This window comes from Gastrolobium bilobum, unplaced genomic scaffold, assembly GCF_033153095.1.
Source record: "Gastrolobium bilobum isolate Gb01-03AN ecotype WA unplaced genomic scaffold, APGP_CSIRO_Gbil_v1 utg3205, whole genome shotgun sequence".
NCBI classification, from domain to species: Eukaryota; Viridiplantae; Streptophyta; class Magnoliopsida; order Fabales; family Fabaceae; genus Gastrolobium; species Gastrolobium bilobum.
The window spans coordinates 343,227-358,983 of NW_026899186.1; the positions used below are offsets into that span (position 1 = coordinate 343,227).

The 15,757-nt window shown below is 34.4% G+C and overlaps 3 protein-coding genes across 3 annotated transcripts; 1 reads left to right on the forward strand and 2 right to left on the reverse strand.

Annotated features, from left to right (window-relative positions):
* The first annotated feature begins 2,780 nt into the window (after positions 1–2,780).
* Positions 2,781–7,079, forward strand: LOC133288069 (uncharacterized zinc finger CCHC domain-containing protein At4g19190). The gene is made up of 7 exons (XM_061485767.1): positions 2,781–3,041; positions 3,127–3,189; positions 3,308–3,468; positions 3,588–3,701; positions 4,341–4,542; positions 5,566–5,683; positions 5,781–7,079. The coding sequence occupies exons 1-7, from the start codon at positions 2,817–2,819 to the stop codon at positions 6,803–6,805; spliced, it is 1,908 nt and encodes a 635-aa protein (XP_061341751.1). The 5' UTR covers positions 2,781–2,816; the 3' UTR covers positions 6,806–7,079.
* A 2,239-nt stretch (positions 7,080–9,318) lies between these two features.
* On the reverse strand, positions 9,319–10,971 carry LOC133288079 (protein TRI1-like). The gene is made up of 2 exons (XM_061485776.1): positions 10,594–10,971; positions 9,319–9,713 (listed from the first exon to the last, which is right to left on the reverse strand). The coding sequence occupies exons 1-2, from the start codon at positions 10,879–10,881 to the stop codon at positions 9,588–9,590; spliced, it is 414 nt and encodes a 137-aa protein (XP_061341760.1). The 5' UTR covers positions 10,882–10,971; the 3' UTR covers positions 9,319–9,587.
* Positions 10,972–12,202: 1,231 nt separating this feature from the next.
* Positions 12,203–13,628, reverse strand: LOC133288082 (uncharacterized). The gene is made up of 2 exons (XM_061485780.1): positions 13,340–13,628; positions 12,203–12,696 (listed from the first exon to the last, which is right to left on the reverse strand). Exons 1-2 carry the CDS (start codon positions 13,553–13,555, stop codon positions 12,478–12,480), a joined length of 435 nt encoding a protein of 144 aa, XP_061341764.1. The 5' UTR covers positions 13,556–13,628; the 3' UTR covers positions 12,203–12,477.
* Between the last annotated feature and the right edge of the window lie 2,129 nt (positions 13,629–15,757).

Consider the following 15,757-nt stretch of genomic DNA (forward strand, 5'->3'; position numbering starts at 1 on the left):
AAAAATTGTAAACAGATCCTTCTCCTAGTAGAAACCTTGCGGTACAAATAGCAAAACAACAGTAGAATCTGAGAATTTTAATGGTCTGATTTGGCCTCCACATAACTCAAGCATCAGAGGTGAAAGGTTCACATCACACCTAGCCAACTAGGCCTTATGCAACCATGCACCAATCGCCATGGTTCAATGACACCCCTTGATGCAGGCATTATATGCAATTGTCAAGCACCTATGTTTGAACAGCTGCAAGAACTCTCTCCCTTGTGCATCATGACTATTCCAGTAAATATCAGAAATTTTATTAATTACAGGGACTAACATTTGCTATTGGAGCATTCCATTATTTTGAGCATAATCCACAGGGGACTCGGTTCATTGTACAAAACCCGTTTTACAAAATCCAAACAACCCATTATTTACTTTCCGACATTATAACTAAAAAGAATCAACAAAATTGAGGAATGTAAATTGTCCACGGAAGAATCATGGTATCATCAAGAGATGTTGTTAACCAGCATTCAGTTAATCATGATAATAAAGAAGAAATTGGTCAAAAGTAACCAAAAAATTAAGATTCGAAATTTGGCTTAGATACGAGATACCACATTCCATTCAAACATTTTACACGTGAGTGGGACCTGAGAAGGGCTTCATTCTGAGATTGAGAAGTCAATCTGAGTGATGCTAGCTATTTTTGTAGCACATTGAACATATCCAAAGTGGTGGTAACAAATACCGAAAGTTCCATGAAAGAACTCCATTGATAAGATGCAAAATCAGTTGAATCTTGGATGCTTCTATACGTAAGAAGAGCCTTTTCATTGCCCAAATTTTCTCCCTGAATCTTACTTTAAGGCAAGGAATGTTAAGAGACCCAAAAATATCATTTTTCTTTCTTTCTTTATTTTTGCATTTTGTACTCAACCAGCGATAATTATCATTGCCATAGTAGCAACTCTTGCAGACATCAGTAACTAACTTTTTCCTTTCATTCTTTCTTGTGGTCTTCAATCATCTTCGTCACATGTTGTCATTTTGACCTACCGACATATTCACAAACTTAATTAGGCAATATAAAAACAAAAATCTATCAAAACTACATAAAATTCTGAAGATTAACCATAACCGACAATCAGCAACTAAAGCAATCAAACATAAGATAAAAGCTCAATCCAAAGTCTAGTTTCAAGAGTTCAAAACCCTAGTTAGTCCTAAATATATAGAACATGTGTCTTCAAGATAACTAATGTTTATTGCCGTAACTATTACTAGTTAGTTTTGACATGATATGATAATCTTTAAATTGAAAAGCACTTCCACTCAAAAATTGGGAATTGATAGTGATCACAGCCCAAAGAATTGGATATAATCTGTAACGTCCCACATCGGTTGGAGAGGGGAACGAAACAATGCCTTATAAGGGTGTGGATACCTCTTCTAGTGTGAGGCCTTTTGTGGGGTGTCCCAAGAAACAAAACCGTAAGCCCGAGGGCAAAGCGGACAATATCATGCTACAGGGTTGGGGGCTATTACATGATCAGAAATGATTGAATCATGGTCATCATTTAGTCATTGGCTGATAAGGTGGTCATCAGGTCCTCCTAGGGGATTCATAAGGATGAAGTACACACACAATAATGCGTTTATTATTATTGGTTAAGTCTTCGTTTGGGTTTGATCCATTAAGATTATTTGTATGGGAATGAATAATTAAAAATTAGACTCGTAGTTGACTTGAGCCATTATCCCGTCTAAATCACGCTTGAACTTACTTCAAATTTCTCAGCCCAACTCATTGGAGTAGATCATCTCATGTGAAAAAGTAGTTGACCATTTTTTCACATGAGAGGATCCATTCTCCAACCCATATATTTTATCATAGTATTTAAGTTTGTCATTGCATTTTTACTGTTATATTTGTTCCCTACCAAAAAAACAAAAAAGTTTGTCCGTTGGACTTGAGTTGTTTTGACATGAGGTTAAGGTTGGTCCCATACACCCTTAGCTAAACTTTAGTTACCTATGGTGCAAGAATTTAAAACACCACAAGCACTTTCTGGCCCAAGCCAAATTTCCCATCATGATTTGAAACAAATCCTTTCAGTATGATCTGTGTGACTATATTAGTGTTATAATTAAAATTCTTCCATCATTCTTATTGTCCATTATTACTGTCATAATTATAAACGAGTAAAATAAAATAAATTATATAATTATTAAATTTTAATTACGACTCTCAATATACGTTATTTAATTATGTTTAATATTATTAATTAAATATTTTTTTGAAATATTTTGAGTATAATTTTCATAGAAAAATTAAATTAATTTAAATATACACAAAATATTTATTTATTAGACAGAAAAATTATAATTATAAATATTGTATTTGGACAACCCGTAAAATATACCGGTAAGATAACTATTGGTTTTCTTTAGGATTTAAAGGAAATGCATAATTAATGGTTAATTATCAAGTAGTGAATAGATAAAATAAAATGGGGAAAGTTATATTTATTTTATAATATATTTATCATTTTAATTTTACTATTTCATATTATTTGATTAGTTACCATTAAATTAATTTCAAATTAATGATAATTAATTTTTTTCATTTCTTAACCTCTAATTTTAAATTAATTCAACCGTAATTAATAATAATAAGAATAATAAAGATTAAAATAATAATAAGTATAACCAAATAAAATAGTGGAAAACAAAGGGAAAGAAAATTAAAAAAACGACGCTCCAACGAATCGATAGTTGTGTTTTGTGCTGAGGAGAGAGAAAGAGAAGAGAAAAGAAGACACGACACGATGGAGGGTGAGGAAGGAGGAGGCATAAGGCTGAGCAAGAGATTCTCCGATGACAAGGGTGGCGGAGAGGTCGATTACAAGACCAAATCAGGCACCGCATGGAGCCACTCTTATCTCAACCAGAAGCCATGGCACCCTCTCTCTTACCCCAATCAACGCCGCAAGTGGATCGCCGAACAAACCCACGCAAACCACCAACGCCGTTCCGATGAGGTCGCACGTGAGGCAAGTATTCCACCCTTCTTCCTCCTCCACCCAATTCCAATTCAAATTTCAGTTTCAATTACCCTTATTCTCTTTGCATTTGCAGTATGCTCATGAGCAAGAGTTCTTTCGCCAGACAGCTCTCATCTCCAAGAAGGAGAAAGAAAAGGTTCCATTTTGCACCCAACCCTTTTTTTATCACTTCATTTCCTTTCATGGGTTGCATTTTGTTTTGGATTTTAATTTAGGTTTCTTAATGGGGTGTGTGTGTGTGTGTGTGTTTGTAGGTGGAGTTGATGCAAGCTGTTAGCTTTATGTATGTTCGTCCTCCTGGTTACAACGCCGAAAGTGCCAAAGCTGCGGAGATGAATGATGAGAAGAAAATGGAGGAGATTAGTAAGGAGCCTCAACCTCAAGACCCAAATGCTCATGGACCTTCCTCTTCAATGTACCTCTTTTTCCCTTTGCCTTGATTTTATTTTTATTTTTTTGAATTATCAAACTACTCTGTAACTAGTTTTCAGTTCTTGAGTGATTAAATATGTTGGTAAATCATTTACTTCCTAGGGCATCGAGTTCCATGAATTTGAGTGAAGAGAAGAAGAAACCAAGGCCGAAAGATGTTTTTGGGCGTCATCTACCAACTGAAGAAGAATTCGAAGTTCTTAAAAATGCGCCAAGGTATGTCAATTACTGTTATTTTCTGTCTTTTGTTTAGTTATATTGCACAACCCGTTTATATAGTATTCTTCCTCCTAATTATTAATTTTTGTCTAAACTGTTGGACAAGTAAACTATGTTGACGTGGCATCATCAAAGATATCAACCTTGAGTGCGTAGGATCCACATCATCACTTTGATTCCACAGAAGCATCTTGGTTTAAAGTTTAAACTTATAGAGTGACTAGAGGAATTCATTCTTTCAATCTCCTATTAAGAACAACTATGTATGTTGAAATCACAGTTTCAAACCCACATAGGGCATTGCTCAATTGTAGGGGAGGGGGGAAATTATTGGTAATTGTTACATCATGGAAGGGAGCTAGGTATTAATGATTAAGTCACAACATAGGTGTTGAAAGTGACTGAAATCTTTAGTTTCAAGTGCATCCTAGATTGGTTTTGGTAATTGACAGACTGATAAAAGTTCTGCCTGATCGCCACAGATTTTTAGCTTTTACTGTTGTATTTCAGAAAACCAAACTTCATGCACTACATTTTGACATGCAAGTGTGTTTCTAGTTTAAATTGCTGCTGTAAGACCCCTTGAATTGCTGTGAACCTATTTAATTGTACTTTTAGTAACTGAATGGTTTTTAGGCTGGAAACAGGAGTTCCTGGCAGGGTGAAACCTTTTGGAGTTGAAGTTCGCAATGTAAAATGTTTAAGATGTGGGACCTATGGTCACCAAAGTGGTGATCGTGAGTGTCCTTTGAAGGATGCTATAATGCCTAATGAAGAGAGCAGATTGAAAAGAGATGACCCCTTGAATGCTATTCTTGCTCATACAGATCCTACTGAGGTCCTTTACTCGTTTTATTGAACTATTGTTTGAGAAATTTTACAATTTTGTCTTGACATTGTGGATTGATACACTTATGCAGCGGTAAAGTTTGATTTAATTGAATTTTTGTAAGTTATTTAATTTTTTGTTGACAAATTTGCTAGTTTGAATATATGTTACTTGGTATTTCTTTTCTTCAGCCTTCCCTTAAATAATTAATACATTGTTCTTCAACTCAATTACGCCTTGAAGCCAATAATTTGCTATATATGTATCATAACTCTGTTATAAAAAGAATATAGCTCACATAATGGTGAGATGGCTTACATCTGAGTACAAACTGATGTTCATATTTGCTGTGAATTACATTTGCAAAAATGCCATTTCTGCCTGTCTTCCTTTATCTCAATCCCAATCTTTACTTAGTTTAAGATCTTTGGGACCTTAATTCATTTCAACCAATTGTTGAATGTGAGATAATTTAAGCAAGCAATAACGATTAGTATCCACCAGTTTCTAACGATATTCTTTTCATACTATAGAAGGGAAAATGCTTCCTCTCCATCATTATTCATAGTTCCATGCATTTCTAATCCTTTTTAAATAGAGTTTTGCTCTATCATCGTACAAGCAATGCCCAATCTTTGATAAGAGTGTGTTTAGGGAAGCTTATTTTTTTTTTGTAAAAGCTGAAAATGAAAATGTTTTTAGAGAGAGGTTTTGCCTGGAAAGCTTTTATCGAGCAAAATAACTAAAACCAAATATGCACTGTTTCAGAGGAAATAGTTAAGAACTTGGAACGGAAAAAAAGTGAAGAGGATTTAGAGAATTCAACCTCTCAGATTATCTAAAATCTAAAGAAAGTTTTATGTCCTTTATGGTGGCATTGTTTGCTGTTGGGTAATGCATCCTTGAGTTATTGTCATGCAAATTTTAGTCTAGATGCAATGAAGATGTGTATCACTTTATTTTTTAATTTTTTTCCTGGCAAGATGGTAATATTGATTTCTATTTTATTGTGTTGTTTGGCAAACAATGCAGCCTCTGAAATGGGAGCTCAAGCAGAGGCCAGGAATCAGTCCTCCTCGTGGAGGGTTCAAACCGGATGATCCCAACCAGCAGATAGTTGCTGAGGAGGACATATTTGATGAGTATGGAGGTATCTGCTAGAAGCCCTTATTTTAGAAAGTAATTTGATTGCCTATTAAGTCTTGGATATTTGTCCAAGTCAACCATAATCGTCCCCTATTTTGTAGGTTTTCTCAGTATGGGTAATATCCCCGAGTTATTGACCAACTTTTCTAAGAAACCAAAAAAATCCAAAAAGTGCAAGCATAAAAAACAGCAACTAGTACATTCAGAAAGTGAAGCATCTTCTGATGATGGAGAGAGGAGGTCTAAGAAAAAAAAGGATAAGGTAAACAAAAAGAAGCGAGATCATGCAAAGTCTAGTTCATCAGAAACTTCAGTCTCTGAAAAAGATCAAAGAAAGAGCAGACACAAGAGTTCCTACCCATCACAAGATTCGGAGAATGACTGGAATGATCAAAGTAGAAGGACTAGACAAGAGCATTCCTTTTCGCCCAAAGTTTCTGATCGTCCTAGGCATGGCCGGGGTAAACATGGCAGACAAAGGCATTCTTTTTCAACTGAGGGGCATAGGCATAGTCCTGATGGGCACCACAGAAATTACAAGAACATCGATAAGCATTCTTATTCATCTGAAGATTCTGACAGTGACAGGGATGATCGAAGTAGAAAGAATATACAACAGCATGAGAGGAAACATAGCAGAAAAAGACATTCTTATTTGCACGAGGATTCTGGTACTGCAGGTTATCATGCAAATCATAATAGCAGGGATGAGCATTCTTATTATTCGGATGAATATAATCACCAAAGACAACCCAAGGTCAAAAGGAGCAACCATAAGCATTCATCAATAGCCCATTGCGATTCTCAAAAAAATAACACAAGTTATGTTTTTGATCGCTACGATGGAAGTCAGAAGTGCTGCTCTGAGCATTCTTATTCGTCTGAAGATTCTGATGTTGACAAGCATGATCGAAGGAAAAGGATCAAACAAAAGCACCGCAATACACCTGAGCGTGATGTGAGTAAACAAAACAGAAAAAAGCGCTGTTACTCGTCTAAGGATTCTGGTGGTGATGGAGGATATCATAGAAGTGAAAAGAGAAGATATGAGCGTTCTTATTCATCTGATAATTCTGATCATAATGAAAGACATCATAAGTTGAGAAGCAGAAGCCACAAGCATTGAATGGCTCATTGCAAATTATCACTAGCATTCATCTCAAGTCTTTGCCAAGGGATGCCAAAATAGTAAACGCCGTTTTCAATGTCATCATTATAGTCACTGTGTTCATCAGTCTGATTCATACTAAGTTGCGTGCGGTATTAAATAGGAAGCTACAAATTAGTGCGCCATCAGTCTTTTGTACTAGTTATATGGTTTTTTAATGGACGTTCGTGTAACAAAGATTTGGCATTCCTTTCTTCTGTTTGAATTCGTTTCTTATGAAATGGTTTACTTCATAGGGTAAAATACGAAATTATAAATGTTAAATTAGAAAATTGGCCGATGTTGGGATAAAATAAATAAATATGTAAAAAAACTATGAAGTTGTTAAAATTTATTTAGTTTATTGTAACAAAGATTTATTTATTTTTTCTCTTTTTTCTTTGGTGGATTTCATCTATTTTTTGTGTGTGTGTTGTATGAGACAACTCCTCGGTAATTTTACTTTTATATATCCCCTAAAGTACATAGTTAAATTCCTTTTGTTTATTTTTTCCTTTATTAAAGGATTTTTTTTTTCTTGGATTCTTAGGAGGTTTCTTCATACCCTTTTAAATTAAAAACTAATTAGTCTTTTTTTCATAAGTTCAAACCCTTACTATTCTCAAACTTATTTATTATTTTATCCACCATCCCTTCTGGATAAAAGTAGGTTTTGGTTATCCATTCAACAAGCTTCACAAAATAGATTTCAATGAGATTCTCCACAATCCACAAGTAACTCCCAATTTACTTCCCTCAATGTTGCCATGGGTCGAATCAACTAGATTGCACTTATTTTTTTAACAATATGTTAATACGAATTTCATTCAAATTTGGTAGATTGCTTAAATTCATTAGTCATTACTATCGTAGAGGTGACAAAAATACACCAACCCGCTTGAACCTACCCTACTTAAGAGCATGTCAAAATGAGTTCAACTTGTGAATTTATCCGCCAGTTTAATTTTTAATTTTACTTTTTAATTTTTTTTAAAAAAAACATTAATTAATAATATTTTTTATACCTCTTATTTTCATTTGATACCTTTTATATTTATTGGAAGTATAAATTTTTAAAAAAATTTACTTTTTTAATATGTTGGCGGATGATACAGGTTGGAAGTGGTTCGAAATGGGTTAAAAAATTTAACCAATTTTCAAAAACAAGATGAGACAAGCTCGGTTATTTTAAGATGGGTTGACGACGAGCGCCGAGCAGGTCAGGTTATCCGCTTTTTCACTTCTAAGTGTTGCTAATGCAATAAAAGGAATGAATTACCACTCACTCACACAATGGAATATACAATCCTCAAGATTTCAATAGCGACTGCAAAACTAGGGGCATCTTCAATAATAGGCCCGGGTAACGCAATCTGAAAACTCGACATAGAGTAAAATTCCCAGCGGCAAATATATGCCCACTAGTACAGATGAATATGTACCATTACAATGAGATTTTAACGCAAGCAAAGTTTTCATTCAATTAAGACAAAAAAATAAGGATTAAATTCTTAAGCACTTAATAAAAAAAAATGTTAGAACATTTCATAAATAAAACCACTTCTACAAACTACCTCTATTTCAATCCTATAAAGTACAACTATGGAAGAGTATTTCTTTTTCTTTTTCTTTTTCGGTAAACGGAAGAGTATTTCTTACATAAATTATGAAACTTTTCAAAACTAAATATTTAAATAATATAGGTTGTGTTCGATTCAAAATTGATCAAAGATTGCCCTTCGGCCGATCCCCAAATCCAGAACGATTTGTAAAACAATTTATCAAAACAGAGTTTCCAAGTACTTTAAAAAAATAAAGTAAATTGCATCTGTAAACTAGAATAATCCACATTTCTAACTCAATATGCAGACAAGTATAGTTCATGTTTCTAAAGCAAACACAACAAGGCAAACCCTGACATATGAAAAGAAACAGTAAGCTATATTGCAACCATAAATAAAGTGCCTTAAGTGAAAAACAAGATAATTTTATAGGCTTTAATTTTCTTACGTTGCATGAGAATTATTTTCTCGTGTCGTGACTCAACTAGTAATAAGCTCCACACGTATTTAAAACAAAAAAACAAAAAGCTTAGCATGCAAATTGAAGGGATCAAAACATGAGAAAACATTTCTCATACAACGTGAGAAAACACTTATCATATAACATAAGAAGTGTTTTTCCCTAATTTTATTGACACAAATTTCATTTATTTATAAAAATAGCTGCTTGTTATATTTATATTTTCGTTTACAAGGAACTAAACCCTAGTTCTATACCCAAATTGGCAAATTCAACTATATCCTAACATTAATTTCTATTCAATTGAATTTAAATAAGAGGATATAAGAAGAAATTAGAAGTGCGTTTGACAAAGTTAATCGTCATATTAAGCAAAAAATATGAGTTATATAACCGAGTATATTTCTTTTGATCCCAAACACACATAAACGTATACATTTATGTACTACTATCATTAAAAGAAAAAAAAATCAATTTAGCTTGTCAAAAACCAAGGACTCAAATGAAGTAATGAACACATATGGCTTGGAAGCATAAAGCATGAAGCGAGTATAATCCTAACAAAGTGAAATAACAGACAGTGAGACAAAATAACACCACGTTCAAACCCATAAGTGTGACATTACAAATTTCCAAGTTTCTTTAGCGGTTAATCATAAACCATGTACTTGAAGATAAAAAGACCTACTTAATGTACTAGAACAAGTTACCATCACGAAGAGTCCAACAAAGCTGAACATCAGCCTGATTTCACAAAATGGTTAGACAGCAATCTGGCAATTTCTGTGAACCCTACTTTATCTTTCCCATCAAAAATGGTCTTCAACTTTTCATCACAAAAGATCTCCTTCTTATTTGTAGGATTCTGCAAAAGAATAGCTCTGTCATGCCATTGTAGACACAGCCAACACTGAAAAGAGACAAAAATGGCAGACAACAAGAGAAGCAGTTTCCATAACCCAGGACAAACTACCCCGCTTCTATAAGTGAATATCATGAAAGCTTCCACTAGTTTATTGACAGAAAAATCACAAATTACAAAAGAAAATTTATGACGAGATTAGAGAAAAAGACAGAAAACATACATGGGTGAAAAAAGGCAGCATAAACAGAAGAAAAGCCAACAATGATTAAGATTGCCATTAGCAGCTCAGAATTGAGCTAAACAAGCAAACATCACAAACCTGCTTAAATAAAGTTCATAAACTATCTGCATTCTAAAATCAAATTATCATTACATAATACACTATAACTATCTTAAAAAAATACATCATGGTTACGAGTATTATTATAACTTACGTAGGATACTAGATGAAACGCACTAAAAAGGCAAAACCCTAAAAGCCACAAAACAACGAAACAGAGATAACTGACATTAACTTTATACTGAGTACCTTGCATTTGTTACATAAAAAAATTACATATAACAGATCATTATCATCACAGACAGAGAAGCATGAAACTAAACGATGAGCCTCACTGATGCAACATACTAGTATCCTCACCTTAACAAGCACAAACATCCAATATAAAGTTAAACCTAGCATCAAACCTCATGGTTTCACACGATAATCAGCAACACACATTATTGTGACTACAAAAAAAAGATGATCCAATTAAATAATAAGCACATTAATATAAACAGTATTTTCTGCAGAGAAATCGAAATAAGAAAAAAAAAACAGCTAGAAAGACGAAGATCGCAAAGAGAAATAGCAGCATTGAGTGAAAATGAAAAGGAAGACCTGAAGATTTTGATGCTTGATGTATTCCCAGACTCTTTTGACGGCGTCGGTTCTCGAGACTTCGGGTGAGCCGAGGAACTTGCCGAGCTCAGAAGAGACCGGAACCACCTTCTGAATGCCCGCGTTGGGGCTGGAACGGCTCCTGTTCGATACCGTCTTCTTCGCCGTCTTGATGGTGGCTTCACCGCCGGAAGCAGCTACCTTCTTGGCCGCGGCGGCTCCGCCTTTCGCCGCCGCCGCCATGAGCGCTCTGCCGGCGCATGCTCCGAAAACCCTAGCTGCTGCCATGATCGCTACTCTAAAACCCTATTCGTTTTCAAATTCTGAAACCCTAAAGAGTTGTAGCAAACCAAACCCGAGAGAGGCTTTTGGGTTCCCTCCTCGTCGAACTCGTTGTTCCCTCAGGAACTTTTCGATGCTTATTAGTTCCTGCAATTATTTACCACGTGGCAGATTGTGATTGGGTGAAGACCGTTCCTAGAGGTTTATGTGTTCGAGTTTATGTGGAACCGGACGTCTGCAATTATACAATTGGAATTTACAATTACTTGTTTGAGCTTTTCCCCTCCTCGGTTTCCCGCTTGTTCCTCTCTAAATATAATATATTGCTCTCAACTATTCTTTCAAAAATTTTATTTTATAAGAAAAATGCGGTTTTAGTACGAAATTTTGAAATTAATAATTACGAGAAAAATATTGTTTTTGCTCCTTGCCATTTTTATATACAAACCAACCTAACTGCTGATCATTTTATTCTTATAAAACCCTCATGATATTTCTGCCTTTTTTTTTTTTTTTTTTTTTTTTTTGGGATTATCTCACACTTTGTCTAAAGAACGCATGCGAATACTTTAGAAACAACTGTTCTTAAATATTTGGATTGAAACACTCGAATGAAATGCTTTGAGCCTTTGACCCTTTTTTCCTTAATTAAATCTTGACAATTCAGCTAAAAAAAAAAATTCGTTTAAGATTTGAAACAGAAACACCAAACTACCCCAACAGTTTTTCGTCCAATTTAATAAAGATTCAACTGGTTTGCTATTTTTTTCGCTAGTTTTTCTGTTAGATCTTTAGTAGGTTTTCTGCAGAGGACAATTTTTTTCTTTATTTTTGGTTTGTAATGAAAAAATGTTTAGGAAAAAGAAATTGTCATATTCAAAGGACAAAGCATGTCACAAATCTGAACAAAGGTTTACTTCAGTACTAAGGGGTAACATATTAATAAAAAGGACCATTCACTTGAATCAAACCCAATACTTTTGAAATGATAACATTCAATTTTGCCAACTGAATCAACCCTTGTTGCCTGCACAAGATAATATATTTAAAAACTGGGTTCTAGCTCTTCAATCCCCCCTCCTCATCCAACCAACAAATAATGCTGGAGGTAGCCGGGAGCTATAAGCTGAATAGTGAAATTTCAACAAAGTTACGAAGGGCTAGCCATGGTACAGGGTGTGAAAGTAATAGTTATATGAGCTTACCATTGTCGAAGAGAAAGGCCAAGGGGCCTAAAGGAAAGGACTTGGAACGAATGCCAAAAAAAAGCTCATATGCATAAGATAACATATAGTTAATAATTGCTAAACTACAATCATAACATCATAATTCAATATTTGCCATACCAATACCATAGATTCAAAAAAATATGGAAGCAATAAACCATCTCTCTGTTGGATTAAGCCTAACGAGCATGCTAAAAGAAGAGTAGAGAGAGGAATGCTATTTATTTTGAAGGACAACAACACAATAGCCAAACTAGTTGTCAAACTCTAGTTTTGTCATTGGAATTCTCTCATAATATTATCGTGCAGATTAAGCAAACACAGAAAGTTTGAAATAAACTTGGGTCCTAGAAGAGAGGAAAACCATATACAAGCCCTACTTCTTTTTTGACTTCCCTTTCTTTTGTACGGCTTTCCCCTTTGGTTTTGTGTTATCCGTGAAAGAATCCATCTTATTATCTCTGATATTAATCGCACCCTGGCTGAATTCTGGAGACAGGATTCTTGCAACCTCAGGAAAACCAATGCTGCTTTTGCCACGTAACAGTGTTTGCAAATTCTGCTCCCAAAGCTTATCCTTTTTAATACCAGGACTCTGCAAGCGAGTACCAATAACAATGCTCAAGTGTAAATGACTAGAGCACATATAAATCATAAGAGAGTAAATTCCAACATTTGCATGATTACAACAAAGTTGAAATAAAATGAATAAAGAGGCCTTGTTTCTTAAACATATTTCTCATCAACCCAATAGTCCAGTCATGCTTGAGTGACTGACTTCATCCAAAAGTTCCAACAGGATATGGTAACTGTTCTTAGATTGTTTCTTAATAATAAATAACATCTTTCTACTAGGTTATTTTCATTTTTTAATCATGTTCGAGAAGGGAACATCCACATCATAGTAGGCTAGCTCTTCCAAAGAGGATTTTTTGCATTCACAATAATTTGAACTCAAAATCTTCCTTAAGTAGAATCAAGCATGTACGACTTGTCCTTTGGTTATTTTCTGAATTGCCACGGAAAATACACAAATTCAACATAGTATTCAGTTTTCACCCTAAAAGCCAGTTTAAGAGAAGCATCAATAGTTCAAAAACGCCCCAACCATCAGGCAGAAAGTAATCATAATGTAGCATCGAATAATCTAATACTAATGCTCGAATAGATTGGCATGTGTGTGAGTGAGAACAATGATCAAACAGTTAGCGTGCGAAGAGAGAGGAAGGAAAAAAAACCTTTAAATTGTAGAGTTTGATAAACTTGGAGATGATCAAAGCAGTTTCGGAACGAGATTGATGAGGGATACCGAGGAAGTTGCAGAGCTCACTAGAAGATTTCCGGGTCTTGGTCTTGCCCACGCCCATAATTTCCGCGACGGCATTCGACACCGTCGACATGCTCCTCCGCCATGCGCAACCACTCCCACCCAACCCTATCTTAATCTGATTCATTCTCTCTTAGATTTGCAATGTGTTGTTCCGGCGGCTAGTCTCTACAACTACTCTCGCCCCCAAATTCGTTCACTCTCCTCCAACACCAAATTTATTTTAAAAATGAATTAAATATTGAAAAAAAAAATGTTTAAACAGTTACTTAAGGGAATAACATTTGTCATTTTAAAGGATATAAATTTGGGATAGGATATTGTAACACCCAAGTTATGTGACACCCAGTCAATCTCACCGTTAGATCGCTTATGTTGATCCAACGGTTATATTTATTTCCATCTTTATATAGTCATGATTTCCTAAATTTAAAGTGAAAGCATTAAATATGGGAAATTATAACCATACAAAGGTAGAAATAAATATTAAATATTAAATTTGGGAAATCATGACCATACAAAGATGGAAATAAATATAACCGTTGGATCAACATAAGCGATCTAACGGTGAGATTAACTGGGTGTCACATGGGTGTAACATAACTTGGGTGTCACAATATCCTATCCCTATAAATTTATATTATTTTAAATTCTAATCGTTGATTTTCGTCCATCAACGGTTATAATTTATTGAATCAAAATTATTAATTAATTAATAATAAATTTGGCTCATTAAGTTTAACCCAATAGATTATAACCGTTGATGGACAGAAATCAACGGTCAGGATCTAAAAGGATATAAGCTTATATCCTTAAAAGGATAGATATTTTTCCCATAAGTTATCTGCATTTATTCTTAAAACGTCATTTTGGAATTGAAATCTTAAAAAAATTAAATATAAAAACTATTATAACCCTGAAATGAATTAAAATTACAAAAGCACCATGATTTCTGTCCCAAATACTTATCTACACTAACAAACCCTTAAATATTACATGTCTTAATGGAATGATGATTTTTGTATTCTTTTTGGGGAAAGATATTGTATTGTAACAATCAAGTTGTGTTACTACTAAGTTACTACCAATTAATCTCACTGTTAGATCGATTATGTTGATCAAACGGTTATATTTATTTTCATCTTTGAATGGACATGATTTTCCAAATTTAATACTTTATATTTATTTTCACCTTTGTATGATTATGATTCTCCATATTTAATGCTTTCACTTTAAATATGGGGAATCATAACCATACAAAGATGGAAAGAAATATAACCGCTGAATCAACATAATCTATCTAACGGTGAGATTGATTGGTAGTAACACAACTTGATGGTTACAATATCATTTCCCTTCTTTTTTTTTTTATTCTTTAAAGAAAAAATATGATAGATGAATTTTTTGAAAAAGTTAAAACCAAAAAAAAAAATAAGTTTTTTTCATGAGTTTTTTATTACTGTTTTTTTGTTTCTCGAATCACCTCACTCACTTTTTACAATAACTGCTGAAATGCTTTTCCTTCCAATGACATTCGGACTTGGACTTCTCACAAACTGACTTTACCAAAAAAAAATCAATAAATTGGAAAGTGATTTCTCTCAAACTAATTTTGTTAGTGTACATTTTTAACATATGAACTGAAGAAGTCAAATTTTCACATGCCAACTTATTAATATGTTTATTTTTAATACTGATCAGAATCGATTTTGCAACTGGGCTCACCATGTGATCTTCTTCTACACAAATGGCCTGGAACCGCCTTGGGTCAGAGCATCTTGCAGTTGGAGTAGCTTTAACCCATGGGTCTTCAATGGAACAAGATGAGGGGGGTGTACCTGCAAGACACTCTGACGCTCAAGTCAGAAATGGTTCAAACAGGTTTCATTATGCATAAAAAGATGTGTACATTGTGGTTAACATGTATATATTTATAGTGGAGAGATGAGCAGCTTGGGAGATGACCAGCTTTCAAGTGGTGAGGCGGCAAGTCTTCTAATTGGTTACTATAGGTGGCTGAGATAGGATGAAGTTTGCTTGTCTTGGTGCCAAAGTAGTTTGGCTCTCATATTCAATGTTGCGAAGCTTGCTGAGATGAGTTTTATTATTGTGGAGCTTGATGAGATGAAGTTGCGGCCTTCATTGACTGTCATCTCTCTTAATAGTGAAGGCTTTTATTTTGGGCCTTGTCTTTTATTATTATTCCAGATCAGAAGCCCCTCAGCTTGCTGCTTATGCTGAGAGCATGAGTAGTGAGATGTATAAATTTGCGAGATGACATATCTGTTTATCAACCTGGAAAACTCATTGCGCTTGTTTCTTTATCTGG